This window comes from Hyla sarda, chromosome 4 (assembly GCF_029499605.1).
Source record: "Hyla sarda isolate aHylSar1 chromosome 4, aHylSar1.hap1, whole genome shotgun sequence".
NCBI classification, from domain to species: domain Eukaryota; kingdom Metazoa; phylum Chordata; class Amphibia; order Anura; family Hylidae; genus Hyla; species Hyla sarda.
This window is the reverse complement of record NC_079192.1, coordinates 348,877,134-348,892,179: the sequence shown is the minus strand read 5'-3', so window position 1 is coordinate 348,892,179 and position 15,046 is coordinate 348,877,134. Positions and strand designations below refer to the sequence as shown.

The 15,046-nt window shown below is 42.9% G+C and overlaps 1 protein-coding gene across 15 annotated transcripts in view; it reads left to right on the top strand.

Annotated features, from left to right (window-relative positions):
- The window catches only part of FSTL4 (follistatin like 4), a 1,659,076-nt gene that overhangs the window by 1,574,771 nt on the left and 69,259 nt on the right, over nt 1-15,046 (top strand). For all 15 annotated transcript variants that reach the window (XM_056516583.1, XM_056516582.1, XM_056516581.1 and 12 more), the window contains 3 exons: nt 877-1,038; nt 2,080-2,214; nt 6,298-6,324. In XM_056516583.1, the coding sequence (XP_056372558.1) occupies nt 877-1,038; nt 2,080-2,214; nt 6,298-6,324 (324 nt within the window). The remainder of the gene's footprint in view (nt 1-876; nt 1,039-2,079; nt 2,215-6,297; nt 6,325-15,046) is intronic.

The following is a 15,046-nucleotide window of genomic DNA, read 5'->3' as shown; positions in this document are numbered from 1 at the left end:
CTAGATGCTCCAGAACACCTCTCATTAAGTCCCAGTTCACACGATCAAAAGCCTTTTCGACATCAAGGGACAAGACCATGCAGGAAACTTGGACTTTTGAGCATGATGAATAAGTAAGAACGTCTTTAAAGTGTTATCAAGGGCCTCCCGATTGGGGATGAAGCCCACCTGGTCAAGGTTAATCAGGGACTGCAAAAGAGAGGCCAGGCGCAGTGCAATCAACTTTGCATAAAGCTTGGCGTCCACATCAAGCAGAGAAATGGGATGTTAACTTTGGCAAAGGTTAGGATCTTTACCTTCCTTCGGGATCACTGTGAGGAACGCTGATAGGAATGAGTCGGGGAAGGGGGAGGTGGGGGAGATGGCATTAAAGGCTTTCAACAGAAAGGGGGACAATTCTCAAAGTCACATTTGTGCAAAGAATGTGCCACTTATACGCATATGTCTATGACAGCTATGTCTATAACTGCTTCAGGATGAGCCAGCTCGTCATGATGCGGGAAGTTCCTCGCTAATAAGGACAAAACGGCTCATCCTGAGATGGCAGCATGATAAACATCCGGTCCAAAGGCAGTTCTGTAAGCCAAATCTGGACCGGCATGGATTTGTGCTGTTTTGGAGAGGTTTGCAAATTTTGGTGCTACATTTGCACTTGATAAATTTGTAACCACTGCAAAGTAAAAACTAAAATTGCCTTTTGAAAGGATGTTGTTTTATTTAAGTGTACAAACAAAGTCACAAGAAAAGAGCAATATTTTATGCTCCTCCAAATGTAAAGGAAAAAAAAAAAAGCTCTAAATTCAATGATAAATCACCCTAATGTAGTTGTAAGTACTCAGTTCTCCTTTGTAACATCCTTTTTTCTGTTTTCTTTAGTTCCTCCAGTAATAAGAGTATATCCAGAGACCCAGGCTCAGGAACCTGGAGTGTCTGCCAGCTTAAAGTGTCATGCAGAGGGTATCCCCAACCCCAAAATTACGTGGCTGAAAAATGGTATTGATATAATGCCAAAACTATCCAAGCAACTGACATTAATTGGTAAGTGTTTTAATGACTACTAAAATGTATTAAAATATTATACGTCACCAGTTAAGCACACTTGAACTACAACCATCTGAACAATGTTCATAAAGAGTTCAAGCGGTAGGACCACTATGCTTTTGCCATGTTGTAAATCAGAGGCCTGTTCTATACTACTGCCTATCTAGTCTGCCTTGTTATCTGTGTACTTATTCACTGGAAATCTGTATCTTTAGGTTGAATTCACACAATTTCTGTGCAGTTGTCTTACATCTCAAATGTGTATGTGAGGCCAGTGTGGACATAATGTCCAATTTGGTAGCCCCAACGATATTAAAAGAAACACATACCACCCAATATAAGCAAGAAATCAACAGAATGAGGAAAAGAAAATAAGTGCATTCTTCACATGACAAATGAAGAAACCCCATATGTGTACAAAAAAATTGAGAGCCAGACAGCACTCCCAATTAATACCCTTTATTAATGCATGCAATGTTTTCACTCATTTTAAACGAGTCAGTAGACATGTTCGAAAAGTGTTTCTCACAGAAACATGTAAAAAGTTTTGATTGGTCGCGGTCCAAGGTTTCAGACTCCAACTGATCAGTAGAGCGAGCCAGGAGAAGCCTGCACTTAAAAGAGTAACTGCAATCACACTCCAGCACCAGGATATCTGTCTCCTACAACTTCATAGCCCAAGCCTTGCCCCAGACTACAGCAAACAGGATATAGATTTGATGAAGGTCCCATGCAAGTTTATGGGACTTTAGGAAAATCTGTATTCTGATTGCTAAAGTCTTGGGCAAGTCTCAAAGTAAGAAGTAAGTGAATCGTGATGAAGCAGAAAAAAACATGAAAAAACATGTTACATTAGCACCACAGGTTGTACATTATTTTACATTTTTTAATTAGTTTTACAATTGTTTCTAAAGATACATGCTTTAGTGCTGAAATTAATTATGCCTACCGCTAACTGTTAAAGATGGTTGTTCCATATTAAAATGACAATTGAATCAGAAGACCTTAGATCAAACAGCTCAAATGTTTTTATTTCAGCCAACGGAAGTGAACTTCATATTTCTAGTGTCCGTTATGAAGACACTGGGGCTTATACATGCATTGCAAAGAATGAAGTTGGTGTTGATGAAGATATATCATCGCTTTTCATTGAAGACTCAGCAAGAAAAACCCGTAAGCACAGACAATTTCAAAATCACAATTTCAAAGCAAGTTCATATCATGCAGTAAATTCTTTTAAAAAGTAGTGCAGAGAATTTTTTTCTCCAATTTATACTTATTTCTTACAGTATACCAAGATGTGATAGAAAAGTGTATTTGACCTGCAGTCAGATTAAGTAATGGTATTCACCACAATAAAGCAGTGATTATCCTCCTCATTACCATAAGGAAACAATTTTTCCCTCTTGAGAAACCTTTACTACCATTGTAACTAGAGATGAGCGAACTTACAGTAAATTCGATTCGTCACGAACTTCTCGGCTCGGCAGTTGATGACTTATCCTGCATAAATGAGTTCAGCTTTCAGGTGCTCCGGTGGTCTGGAAAAGGTGGATACTTTCCTAGGAAAGAGTCTCCTAGGACTGTTTCCACCTTTGCCAGCCCACGGGAGCACCAGAAAGCTGAACTAATTTATGCAGGATAAGTCATCAACTGCGGAGCCGAGAAGTTCGTGACGAATCCAATTTACTGTAAGTTCGCTCATCTCTAATTGTAACCTCCAAGAATTTGTAAAGGGACCAGTAACAAATTCTTAACTAAGGCCTAGCATTATATCTGGCTTAGATCTGTTGAATGGTTAGTAAGCAGCTTTGGGCAATGGGAAATATATTTTTTTCTCTCAATAGCCCTGGCTGGTCTTAAAGCATTAAAGTCATTAAAAACAATTTTAATCTCAACTTAACATGTCAAATCAGATGTCATAAGTTGCTAATCGGACTGGGTCTTACTCCTGAGACCCGCTGTGGTTGTGAGTTATAAGCCGGGAAAGCGGGCAGCATTGCTCTCTGCTCCTCGGCCAGCCCAGAGATCCGAGCATTTCTCTGCATAGACTTCTAAGCAAAGAAATGTACTGATCTCTTTGCCGGACGGCGATCAACAACAATTGTTTCAAATGACATTAGCACTTTAAAGCTGTTTTGGTATAGGGAATCTCTAACCAGGTTTTGACTAACTCAGGTTGGAAAGCAATAAAAGCAGTTCTGGTGTTTTTGCAAAGTTATGGACATATACATGAATAAGACATACATGTAACTAAATGATCTTGCCTTTCTTTTTTTGTTTTCACCTGTCCATCAAAGTCAGTACATGTGGGATTGTAAGAAGGGACATATGAGGGACATATTGGTTAAAGGGGTACTCCTCTGCTCAGCGTTTGGAACAAACTGTTCCGAATGCTGGAGCCGGCGCCGGGAGATCGTGACGTCATAGCCCCGCCCCCTCATGATGTCACACCCCGCCCCCTCAATGCAAGTCTATGGGAAGTGGCATGACGGCTGTCACACCCCCTCCCATAGACTTGCATTGAGGGGGCAGGCGTGACATCATGAGGGGGCGGGGCTATGATGTCACAAGCTCCCGGCTCCAGCATTTGGAACAGGTTGTTCCAAACGCTGAGCAGAAGAGTACCCCTTTAAGCAGATGGCGTAGCAAGAACTCACAAACATGTGGGGGAGATTTATCAAAACTTGTGCAGAGAACAATGGTGCAGTTGCCCACAGCAACCAATTATATTGCTTCTTTCATTTTTCTGAGCTGTTTTTATAAAATGAAAACTGGAATATGATTCCAAGAAGGATCAGAAACCGGCACTACCTATGTCTGAACAAGGCTTAAACTGTCCATAGGAGTTAACCTCTTGTGCTGCTAAACCCTCACCAAGTGCATCATAAAACTTTTTAAATAGATAGAAAAAGTAGAAAGAAGGGTAGGGACTCACCGATACTTCATATTTCTTTATTCTTTGTTCTGAAGTACAAAAATTTTAAAAGCAATCCAAAAGATAAAGTGTTCTAGTGCAAACGCCCATGGCTGGCTAGCTCAGTGCTTTCTCTCTCACTGCAATCAGATTACAGATTTTTCACGTGACTTCCATGCTTCTTCAGATATGTAGAAGCGTGGAAGTCATGTGAAACAGCTGTAATCTGATTGCAGTAAGAGAGAAAGCACAGATTCTTCACAGCCTCAGATTTTCTTCACTTGTCGTCTCACCGACAATCTCTCTCTTCCCTATCACCACTGTGTTGGGCCATTACATACAGGCCAAGTACATTCACTTCACTTTAGCTCATGCTGCATACATGCAGGCTGGCAGGAAGCCATCCCATGCTGGCCCCTGCTCCCTCCCTCACAATCACATGGCACCCACCATGTTGTTAGTGCCACACAAAAGCATATATGAACAAAAGATGTCAACATAAAAATGCAACTACAAAATAACTCCTGCAACCAAAGTCATAAAGAAAGTGTTAAAGGGGTATTTCCATCTCAAAGTTTTTTTGCATATTCACTATGCTGCAGTGCTATGCTGTTTACATAACTGCACATAGTTTCAGCTTCCAGACCACCTCCAGCTGACATAAGAAGGTCAAATGGGGCCAGGGGCCTTCAATATCTAAGAAGGTGTCGGTCCAAGGGGTGAGACTTCCATCTTTCAGACATTCATGGCATAAACCGTGGATATATCATAAATGCTGGATTGGAATGCTGGATGATTGGAATACTGCTTTAAATGGGGTACTCCGCCCCTAGACATCTTATCCCCTATCCAAAGGATAGGGGATAAGATGTCAAATCGCCGGGGTCCCGCCGCTGGGGACCCCGGCAATATAGCAAGCATCACCCACCTGTAACTGCTTCCGGAAATGCTGGAGGCTCTCAGGCTAATTCCTTGGGAGGAAGGAATTAGCCTGAGAGCCTACAGTGTTTCCGGAAGCAGTTACAGGTGGGTTCTGCTTGCTATATTGCGGGGGTCCCCAGCGGCGGGACCCCGGCAATCTGACATCTTATCCACTATCCTTTGGATAGGGGATTAGATGTCTAGGGGCGAAGTACCCCTTTAACAAAGCATCACAACATGGCCTGGACTTTAAGAAAGAGTATTTAAGTAAAAAGTATGCAACACTAGAAGATCTGTCACTGTCTAGTAGTATTATGGTTCAAACTTCCTTCCAGGCTTTTATTGGCTTCTATTAGTCTATTTATACTGATGTTGATGCAGAATTTCTCATTTGAAACCAAAACGAAAGATAAGGGGAGATCACAAGACTATATTTTCGAGCTAGGTAGACCAACAGATTTAATCAGGTCAAATGAACCTGTTTAAAGGCCTTCTGTGGACCTGTCCTTGGCTTTAGGTAAGGTGGACAGTTGGATGTATTTATACTAGCAGAAAATAATTAAACCCCTGCATAACTTGTGGTTTTAGGTGACCTTTATTGTCTAACCTGAACTAGATTTATGAAGCATAAATGCTGGCTGGATAGTATAGGTCTTCACAGGCAATTTACAAGTCGTGAGAGATTCTGGAATATTTAATCAAGTCAACTGTCCGTTAATGTTTCTGAGCGCTTACTTAAATCAGAGTTGTCTAATAACGGACTCAATTTGTCAAGTTCATTAGCCAATTTGACCCGATGCTAGCAAGTAATGGAAATCCATCAACAGATGCAATTTTAACTTTCCTAACATTATCCATTACTGCCTCTGACTTTGATGAGCTGTGATAACAGGGTTTGTGTTACAAAACAAATGACAGCAATGAGAGATGATGTTCAGTTGATCAGATGTTAATGATCAGGCAGGATGACAGGAGGGTGTCACCTTCGACTTAAATAGCAGAAAATCACCAATTCAATTATTTCAAAGTGGTGAGAACGATAAAGACATGACAATTTTATGTCTTCATTAGCTTGTCAAACATCGACTTTAAATCATTAGGCTGGCAGATACAACAAGAACAGTAATCTCTACTTCACTTTCCACTCACTTTTTTCCCTCCTGTTTATACTTTCCATTTTGTTTCTTTTTCAATGTTTCTTTTATTTATAAAATTCTGAATACATTACTGCTAAATATACAGGATATGTAAATAAGACACCATTGTATATTTCTGTGATGTGTATTTGACTGATTTTTAACTTCCACTAATTATTCTATGAAATATCTGGAATGAAGTTCTAACATTTTTCTACCGTTTCTTTTTTTTTTCTTTTTTACCTGGATTGTTCCCAAAAATACTTATGGCCAACGTTACAGTTGCAAACATTCTGTGGAGGGAAGAAGGTAGTGTACCAACAAAATAATAATATGCTTTGTAATTTGAAAAAAATATATTTATAAAAATTAGACTTTCAATCTGTTTTCTTGTATCATCCACATTACTGTTATTTTAATATCAATAAACAATTTATTGGAGAATAGTTGGGAAAAAAATGACAATAGCCACTGGTGCGCACAAAATAGGCTGACATTTCTTGTTTTCTGCTGATCCCTCTCCAACTTTGGTGTGTAGAATAAATAGGAGTCATATTATCAGTAGATGGCGGGGGATTTACTGGATGCCTGGGAAGGCAGGATAGTAACATAATAACCTATAAACCAATATAGCCCTGTGTTGCCCTCCCCTTTCACTTCTTGGTGCCTGGAGAATATGGTATAGTTTATCTTATCTGAAGATTTTATTTGCATAATGGCCCGTTTTCCATGCTTCATTGACAAATGACAGTTCTATTGTCCTACATGTATTGCATTATATAGACTTAAGCATTTCATTCTTGCACCCAGGCAGCACAATGTCTTGAGTCGGCCCTGTATAGAACATAATAGTAGATTAAAAGTACTGCCACTTTTTATATCTTTTGTACTGCAGCATTTTACACTTTGTAAACCCAGCATAGGGGGGAATAGACAAGTTAGCCCAGGTCACTTAAAGGGGTATTCCAGGCAAAACCTTTTTATATATATATATATATATATATATATATATATATATATATCAACTGGCTCAAGAAAGTTAAACAGATTTGTAAATTACTTCTATTAAAAAATCTTAATCCTTCCAATAGTTATTAGCTTCTGAAGTTTCCTGTCTAACTGCTCAATGATGATGTCACGTCCCGGGAGCTGTGCATGATGGGAGAATATCCCCATAGGAAGTGCACAGCTCCCGGGACATGAGTCATCAGAGAGCAGTTAGACAGAAAACAACAACTCAACTTCAGAAGCTAATAACTATTGGAAGGATTAAGATTTTTTAATAGAAGTAATTTACAAATCTGTTTAACTTTCCGGAGCCAGTTGATATATTAAAAAAAGTTTGGGCCTGGAATACCCCTTTAACTATGTTATATAAGGGAAAATAGACTATTATCTATGTTAGATACCCTGAACTATGTAAAAAAGGCTTGTAACAAATACTAACTTTTAAAGTGCTAATGTCACCATATCATCTTTATATGGCCATTAAAGTTTCATATATTACTGTTGGTCAAATTTGTCTTACATTAAACCAAGATGAAGTACATGGACCAAGTTATTATAGGTTGTAATTGATGTAGCAGAACGCTGAAGCCATGCTTCCTATGCTATTATGATTCATTGTGCTTGCCTCCCCAAGACATCATAATAGATATATCAACTGTAGTTATAACTTAAATATGTGCCAGTTTATATATTTCTAGTGAAAGGTGATATGGTTCATCCTAGATCATGTAGCTCTTATTCTTCAACTACCCAGGGAAAAGCAAGATATTGCATCATGTTTACATTACATCAGTATTCATTGTATATTGGCCAGAAAAATATGAGAGTCTAATTTAAATGTTTCTTCGGCCTATATCTGCATACTTTATGTGACTTGACTAAGGAATATCATTCACCAAAGCTTCCAACATAACAGACATTTTGTGGACATTAAGCAGACATGTTAGAATCATTTATGTTATAATAATGTTATGTATATTAACAAAAATCTGTAAAATAGAAATGCCTGTGTATTCAGGACTAAAAGGCTAATTGCCCAGGGATCTTCACCACCCAGTACTATTCAGTCCAACCCAGACACTACTACCACCAAATCATGAGAGTTTAACCTTCATGACCCAGCTAGTTTTGGCCTTTACGACCCTGTTCGTTTTTTGAAATCTGACATGTGTCTCTTTAAGTGGTAATAACTTTGAACTGCTTTTACCTGGCAAAGTGATTCAGAGATAATTTTTTTGAGACATATTGTACTTTATATTAGCGGTAAATTTTTGTTGATGCATGAAGCGATTTTTGTGAAACATTTTCATTTCTCTATGTTTGAAACTCTCTACTTGTAAGATAAATAGTCATGCCAAATAAATGTTGTTATTAATTCACATCCACAACATGTCTACTTTATGATGGCATAATTTGTTAAACATTCCTTTACTTTTTTTATGACATTAGAAGGCATATAATAATATTAGCATTTTTTTTTTATTTTCTCAGATTTTTTTTCTTAGAGACCACTTGAATTCTGAAGATATATATAAATATAGTGTAAGGATTTCTCCCTGGGGATAGCTCTGGGATCATCCTTGACATCGCCACAGGACACGTTTCCACTTGAATCAGCAGGCAAACAACAGTACTTTATGCAAGTCTGACCCCTCACCAGCTTTATTAGACAGGGGTCAGGATAAATGAAAACATAAGACAGGAACAAACAAAACCCTAGACCGTCTAGTCACTAAGTAAACAATCCAACATGCCCTGACTATCAACTGGTGGGCTTTTCCCGGCCAGTTAAACTTATGCCTCCTGCAACCTTCTACTCACTGTTCAAACACAGCATTTGCAACATCTTGTTGTGTGTCTCGTCCACACTTGGGGCCACTCACAGCTTGGGCTGTGTGTTCCTCACCAGGACCCCTGCCTCCCCCCACAGCCACCTTGCTGTCTTCTGGGGAGAGCCCAGACTACACTGTCTGACTTCCTTTCAAACATCCTTCCCATATCTGCTACCTCATTAATTAGGCCACAGGTGGAGGTTTCCCCAAGGTTAGCTAGGGAAATACACCCTTTCCTTTCCACACTGTCACAATATATATACATATATATATATATATATATATATATATATATATATCTCTTGTGATGACTTGCTCTTGCAGAAAAGTGCGGTTGCAGTATACAGGCACGGAAACAGGACTTTTCAAATCCAAGTTCAGTGTTTTATTCACACTTAGCAAACAGTCTTAAATGCAGAACAAAGGAAAAAGTAACAAAAGTCCCCCTGCGTTCCTTAGGTGTTTGTTTACACCTGAGTCCATGCCATGCTGCATCAAGCAAGTCTTTTCCAAGTCTCCAAGCAGTCTCCTCATCAGCTTCCATACTCTCAAGGAAGATCTCCACACTCAGCTCTCTCTCTGGCATGCAAAATCCCCCTCAGCTGGTGAGGCAGCCGAGCTTTAAGGCCAACAAAAGGCAACCTGGATTGTGGGGAATGGCCCCCGCCCAACATTTGACCATTCCCAGTAAGAGCATTCCCAGATTGGCTGTCCAGATATACTACAGCAACAGTGTCAGACTGCATCGCAGCACAGACACTGTACAATTATCGGATCTTACTTCACCAATGCCCGGAGCTTTGGTGACACATACCGACCATCAACCACAATGCCCTTCACCTTCTCACATACCCCAACCCTTTTTTCAACCCTGAGGGGGTGAACACTTGTGCAAGAGTGGAGTCGGGATAGGGCATCAGCATTGCCTAGCAACAGACCCACCCTGTGTTCAACCCTAAACTTGAAATTCTGCAAGGACAAAAAACACCTGGTGACCCTGACATTTTTGTCCTTGGCTTGGCACATCCACTTAAGGGGGGAATGATCCATCACGAGACGAAACTTCCTCCCCAACAGATAATAGCGGAGTGCCCACTTAATGGCCACACACTCTTTCTCCACTATACTATACCTGGTCTCGGCCTGGGTCAGTTTGTGGCTGAGAAAGATGTTCTACCCTGTTGACTTCCTGGGAGAGTACAGCACCGAGACCTACCACAGAGGCACGGTTTGTACCGCAAATTCCCTTTTGAAGTCGGGTGTCACCAATACCAGACACCCACATAGGACCAACTTCAAAGCAGAAAACGCCTGCTCTGCCTGTTCGCTCCAACGCACCATTACGGACATGCATCCCTTCAGGAGGTCTGTTAATGTTAAGGGAGCAGCCACCATAGCAAAATGGGGGATGAATCTCATATAGTAACCCACCATTCCTAGAAATGACTTCACCTGTCGGGTAGTGACAGGTCGGGGCTAATTCCGGTTGGCCTCTATTTTGTTTACCTGGAGTTTCACAACTCCACGCCCAATGACATACCCCAGGTATTTGGTCTCTTCAAACCCTATGGCACATTTTTTTGTAGTTAGCAGTTAACCACTGCCTGTACTTTTGGAAGGTGACTTTCCCAGTCTGTACTGTGGATGATGATATCGTCCAGATAAGCTGAGGCATACTGACAATGTGGCCGAAGTACAATATCCATTAGCCTTTGAAACGTGGTGGGAGCGCCATGTAAACTAAATGGTAACACCTTGCACTGAAATAAACCTTCTGGTGTGACAAAGGCTGTTTTCTCTTTGGCAGCCTCCTGTCAGTACCCTTTTGTGAGGTCCAAAACAGAAAAATACAGAGCCTGTCCTAGCATTTCAATAAGCTCATTAACTCAGGGCATGGGATATGCATCAAACTTGGAAACCTCATTAAGTTTGCGGAAATTGTTACAGAACCGCAAAGTACCGTCTGGCTTGGGTGTTAAGACTATCGGACTGGCCCACTCACTCTTTGACTCCTCAATGACATCCAATTTAAACATCTGCTGTACTTCTTCCGAGATGGCTTGTCGCCGCAACTCAGGTACCTGGTATGGTTTCAATCATATTTTTAAATGAGAAAATGTCATGGCGGATGACAGATGTATGTCCAGGAAGGTCTGAGAACACATCGGTGTTCCTATTGATGAACTCCCTGGCCTCCTGAGTCTGTGCAAAGGAAAGGTTGTCAGCAATTTTCACTGTGGCAACTGCTTCCCTCGCACCAGACTGAGGGATGAGAAACTCCACCCCTAACAAACGTGGCCAGGGGCTGTCATCCACACTAGCCTCCCTATCTTTCCATGTTTTCAACAAGTTTACAAGGTACATTTGCTCTGGCTTCCTTCGCCGGGCTGGTGTACCCTGTACGTCACCTCCCCTACCTTTTCGATCACTTCATAGGGACCATGCCACCTAGCCAGAAACTTACTGTCGACTGTTGATACCAGAACCAAAACCTGATCCCCCGGGTTAAAATTTCGAACCCGAGCCTGGCGATTATAGACTCTACTCTGGGCTCGCTGAGCTGCCTCCATATGTTCCCTAACCAAGGGCAACAGTGTTTCCATCCACTCTTGCAACTGAGTGACATAATCAACTACACTTTTGTGCGGCATGGGCTGTTGTTCCCACGCCTCTTTAGCTATGTCTAACAGACCACGTGGACGTTTGCCATATAGCAGTTCAAAGGGCACTGCGAACATGAGATAGAGCAGCAAAATATCCCAATTTTTCCCAACTCTAGCCACCACCCACTTTAACATATTTTTTTAAGGTTAAACCTTTCTTCCTGGCCATCCATCTGCGGGTGGTACACGGAAGTCCATAGCCGTTTTACCTGCAGTAACTTACTGAGCTCTTTTATTACCTTCGACATAAACGGGGTGCCCCGGTCAGGCAATACCTCTTTAGGTAAGCCCACTCGGGAAAACAACTTCATTAGCTCCTTAGCTATGAGTTTGCCGAGGTATGTCGCAGAGGTAGCGCCTCGGGATACCGAGTCACATAGTAAAGGACTACCAGTATGTGTTGGTGCCCTTAGCGGATTTTGGCAACGGGCCTACCAGAACCATAGTGATCCATTCAAACGGGACTTCGATAATCGGAAGGGGGACCAGGGGACTACGGTAATGTGGCTGAAGCTAGTTATTTAGCTTGTTGGGCAAGATTCACAATACCTTTCCACCACCTTATACACGCTGGGCCAGTAAAAATGCTGCAAAATTCGGTCCTACGTCTTCTGCTGGCCCAGGTTTCCCCCCAGAACATGTTGGTGGGCTAATTCAAACACAAGCCTCTGATACGCTTTAGGCACCACCTATTGTTTCACACTCTCACTCAGTACCTGGTTTACCCAGTACAGCATCCCTTGGTGGACCACAAAACTGGGGTATACAGTCTCGGCTCCCTGTTGTGGTGTACCTTCTACAATTAATACATTTTCCCAGGCCTGAGATAGAGTTGGGTCCTGGTGCTGTGCTGTACCAAAATTTTCTCCTGAAACATTGAGATCTGCCAAATTTGACGGCAGTTCCTCCACATCTCCTACCATTACACTCAGTGGAGACAACACCTCCTCCTCTTCCACTGTAGTGGTGGTCACCCCAACTGCTGTCCCTTCTGACTCAGGTTCCCAGGCACCCCTGAGTATGGCCCGTCTATTGGGGACACCCCTGCCTGAGGCCACAAAGACACGAACCCTGTAAAGTCTCTCCAAATTATCAACTCATGCTGTAACTTCTTGGCAACGGCCATCTCATGAGTCCAGCTGCCGATTGCTGTTGAAAAAGTCACCAGGGTGGGGGTATAATATTTTAAGTCGCCATGTTTACACAATACTCCAGCCTGTTGTCCCGTGTACTCCGTGGGCAGCACCAGGTTGGACCTCACTAAAGTCACCATACTACCCGAGTGTGGTAGTATGAGGTGACCAGAGTCCCCTGCCCTGGGGACACTGGTGGCACATAATCTGAGCATACAGGGATGGGCGGAGTGCAAAATTGGTGTCCATAGGTTCTTCCCTTTGTGAACAATTAGCCCTAACATGTCCCGGCTCCTGACACCCCCAACATAGCAACGGGTGGGTATTTTAGTGCTTTCTAGCCGACTGGGCAAGGGTGGGGACGGTGGCCTCAAACCTTTCTACCAGGTTGACCATCCCCAGTGAGTTACTTTGGGAGGCCTGGCCAATCCAGCTCTGGAGGGAGTAAGGCAGAGTTCTCCAGAACATATTGGCCAGGAGACGGTCCAGCATGGCAGTGGGACTTAATGCCTCCGGCTGTACCCATTTTTGCAGGCGTTGCAATAGGTCGTAATATTGCGGCCTGGAATTCTCAACCGGCTTATATTTCCACTGTCACACCCCCTGGGCCCGGACCCACACATTTACCCGCACTCTTGCCAGGATCTCACCCTTGACAATGTCATAGTCAGCAGCCTGGTCGTCGGGCAAGTCAAAGTACGTCTGCTGGGACCCTGATGTCAGGAACGGAGCGATGACCTCAGTCCACTGGTCTCGGGGCAACCTCTCCCTTGTGGCCACCTTCTCGAAGATCGCCAGGTATGTCTCGACATCATCTGAGAGGGTCATCTTGGGGATTGCAATCCTAACAGCTTTCCGGGCGTTCGGGTTGGTCTTGGTCGTCGCTGCAGCTTGTAGCGCCATTATATGCAGCTGGTTGGTTTCCTGCTGTTGCTTGGTGGACTCCTGCTGGAGCCTGTTGGTCTCCCGCTGTTGCAAGTTGGCCTCCATTTTGGCAACACTGCAGTCACTGGAACACTGCTTTGCCTTGACTCTCTGGAGAAAACACTTCCGCTGTACTGTCAGTCACTTGTCAGCAGGATCGTTGCCCCTTGCAACAACTCCGATGGGTTATCGCAGGCTTGGTTCTTAGCAACACCGTGTTGCAACTCAATCGCTGACCTCACTGCGTTGCCCACATCCTCCACCAAATGTGATGACTCGTTCTTGCAGACAGGTGCGGTTGCAGTATAGAGGCAAGGAAACAGGACTTTTCAAATCCAAATTCAGTGTTTTATTCACACTTGGCAAACAGCAAACAGTCTTAAATGCAGAACAAAGGAAAAAGTAGCAAAAATCCACCTGCGTTCCTTAGGTGTTTGTTCACACCTGAGTCCATGCCATGCGGCATCAAGCAAGTCTTTTTCAAGTCTCCAAGCAGTCTGCTCATCAGCTTCCACACTCTCAAGGAAGATCTCCACACTCAGCTTTCTCTGGCAGTGTGAGCTGCAACATGCAAAATCCCCCTTAGCTGGTGAGGCAGCCTAGCTTTAAGGCCAACAAACGGTGACCTGGATTGTGGGGAATGGCCCCCACCCAACACTTGACCATTCACAGTAAGAGCCGTCCCGGATTGGCTTTCCAGCCATACTACAGCAACAGTGTCGGTCTGCATTGCAGCACAGACACTGTACAATTATCGGCTCTTACCAATAATTTTATCCAGCCCATTTTAGGAGTTTGGTGTGACATTATGTCCAATTAGCTTTTTTTCCTCCCTTTTTTGGTTTAGTTCCAAAGGGAATAAACATGTGTATAGCAAAACATGTGTTACTGCAATCCTTTTCTGTGAGAAATACTTCATTTTCTAGAAAAATTTCAGGGGTGCCAACATTTACGGCCATGATTGTATATATATGTACAACCGCTCTCCCTAGTGTCTGCCCTGCCAAGCACAAGATGCATTAGGAGGTTTAGGACACTAGAGGGAGCTGTTGTACAACTAAACAGCTCATTTACATTAAAAATAATTACTGCACTCGCTTCACCCGGAACTGAAGCATGCAGGAAGGCACAGCTGCGGGAGCTCGGGACCAGTAAGGGGCATCGGGGAAGAGGGACAGAACACTGGGGACACTTAGCAGAGCAGTGTGTGTGTCCTGATCCCCGTGATCAGGACACACACACCGCTCTACTCGAGATTTTCATTGTGAAATGCTGCCATAGGCTAATCATATTGGACTAGCTGATAGTAGCGATCACAGGGAGGGGGGTTGACGAAACCTAGACAAAACAAATGTGTTGTACAGCTCACCTCCAATGTTCCCGTGCATGGGTCCGCACTTGGCTCGGTGCTAATGGGATCGTGGAAGAAGCAAAAGATGATCCAGCACTGGGTAAAAGTTGCAGCTTTATT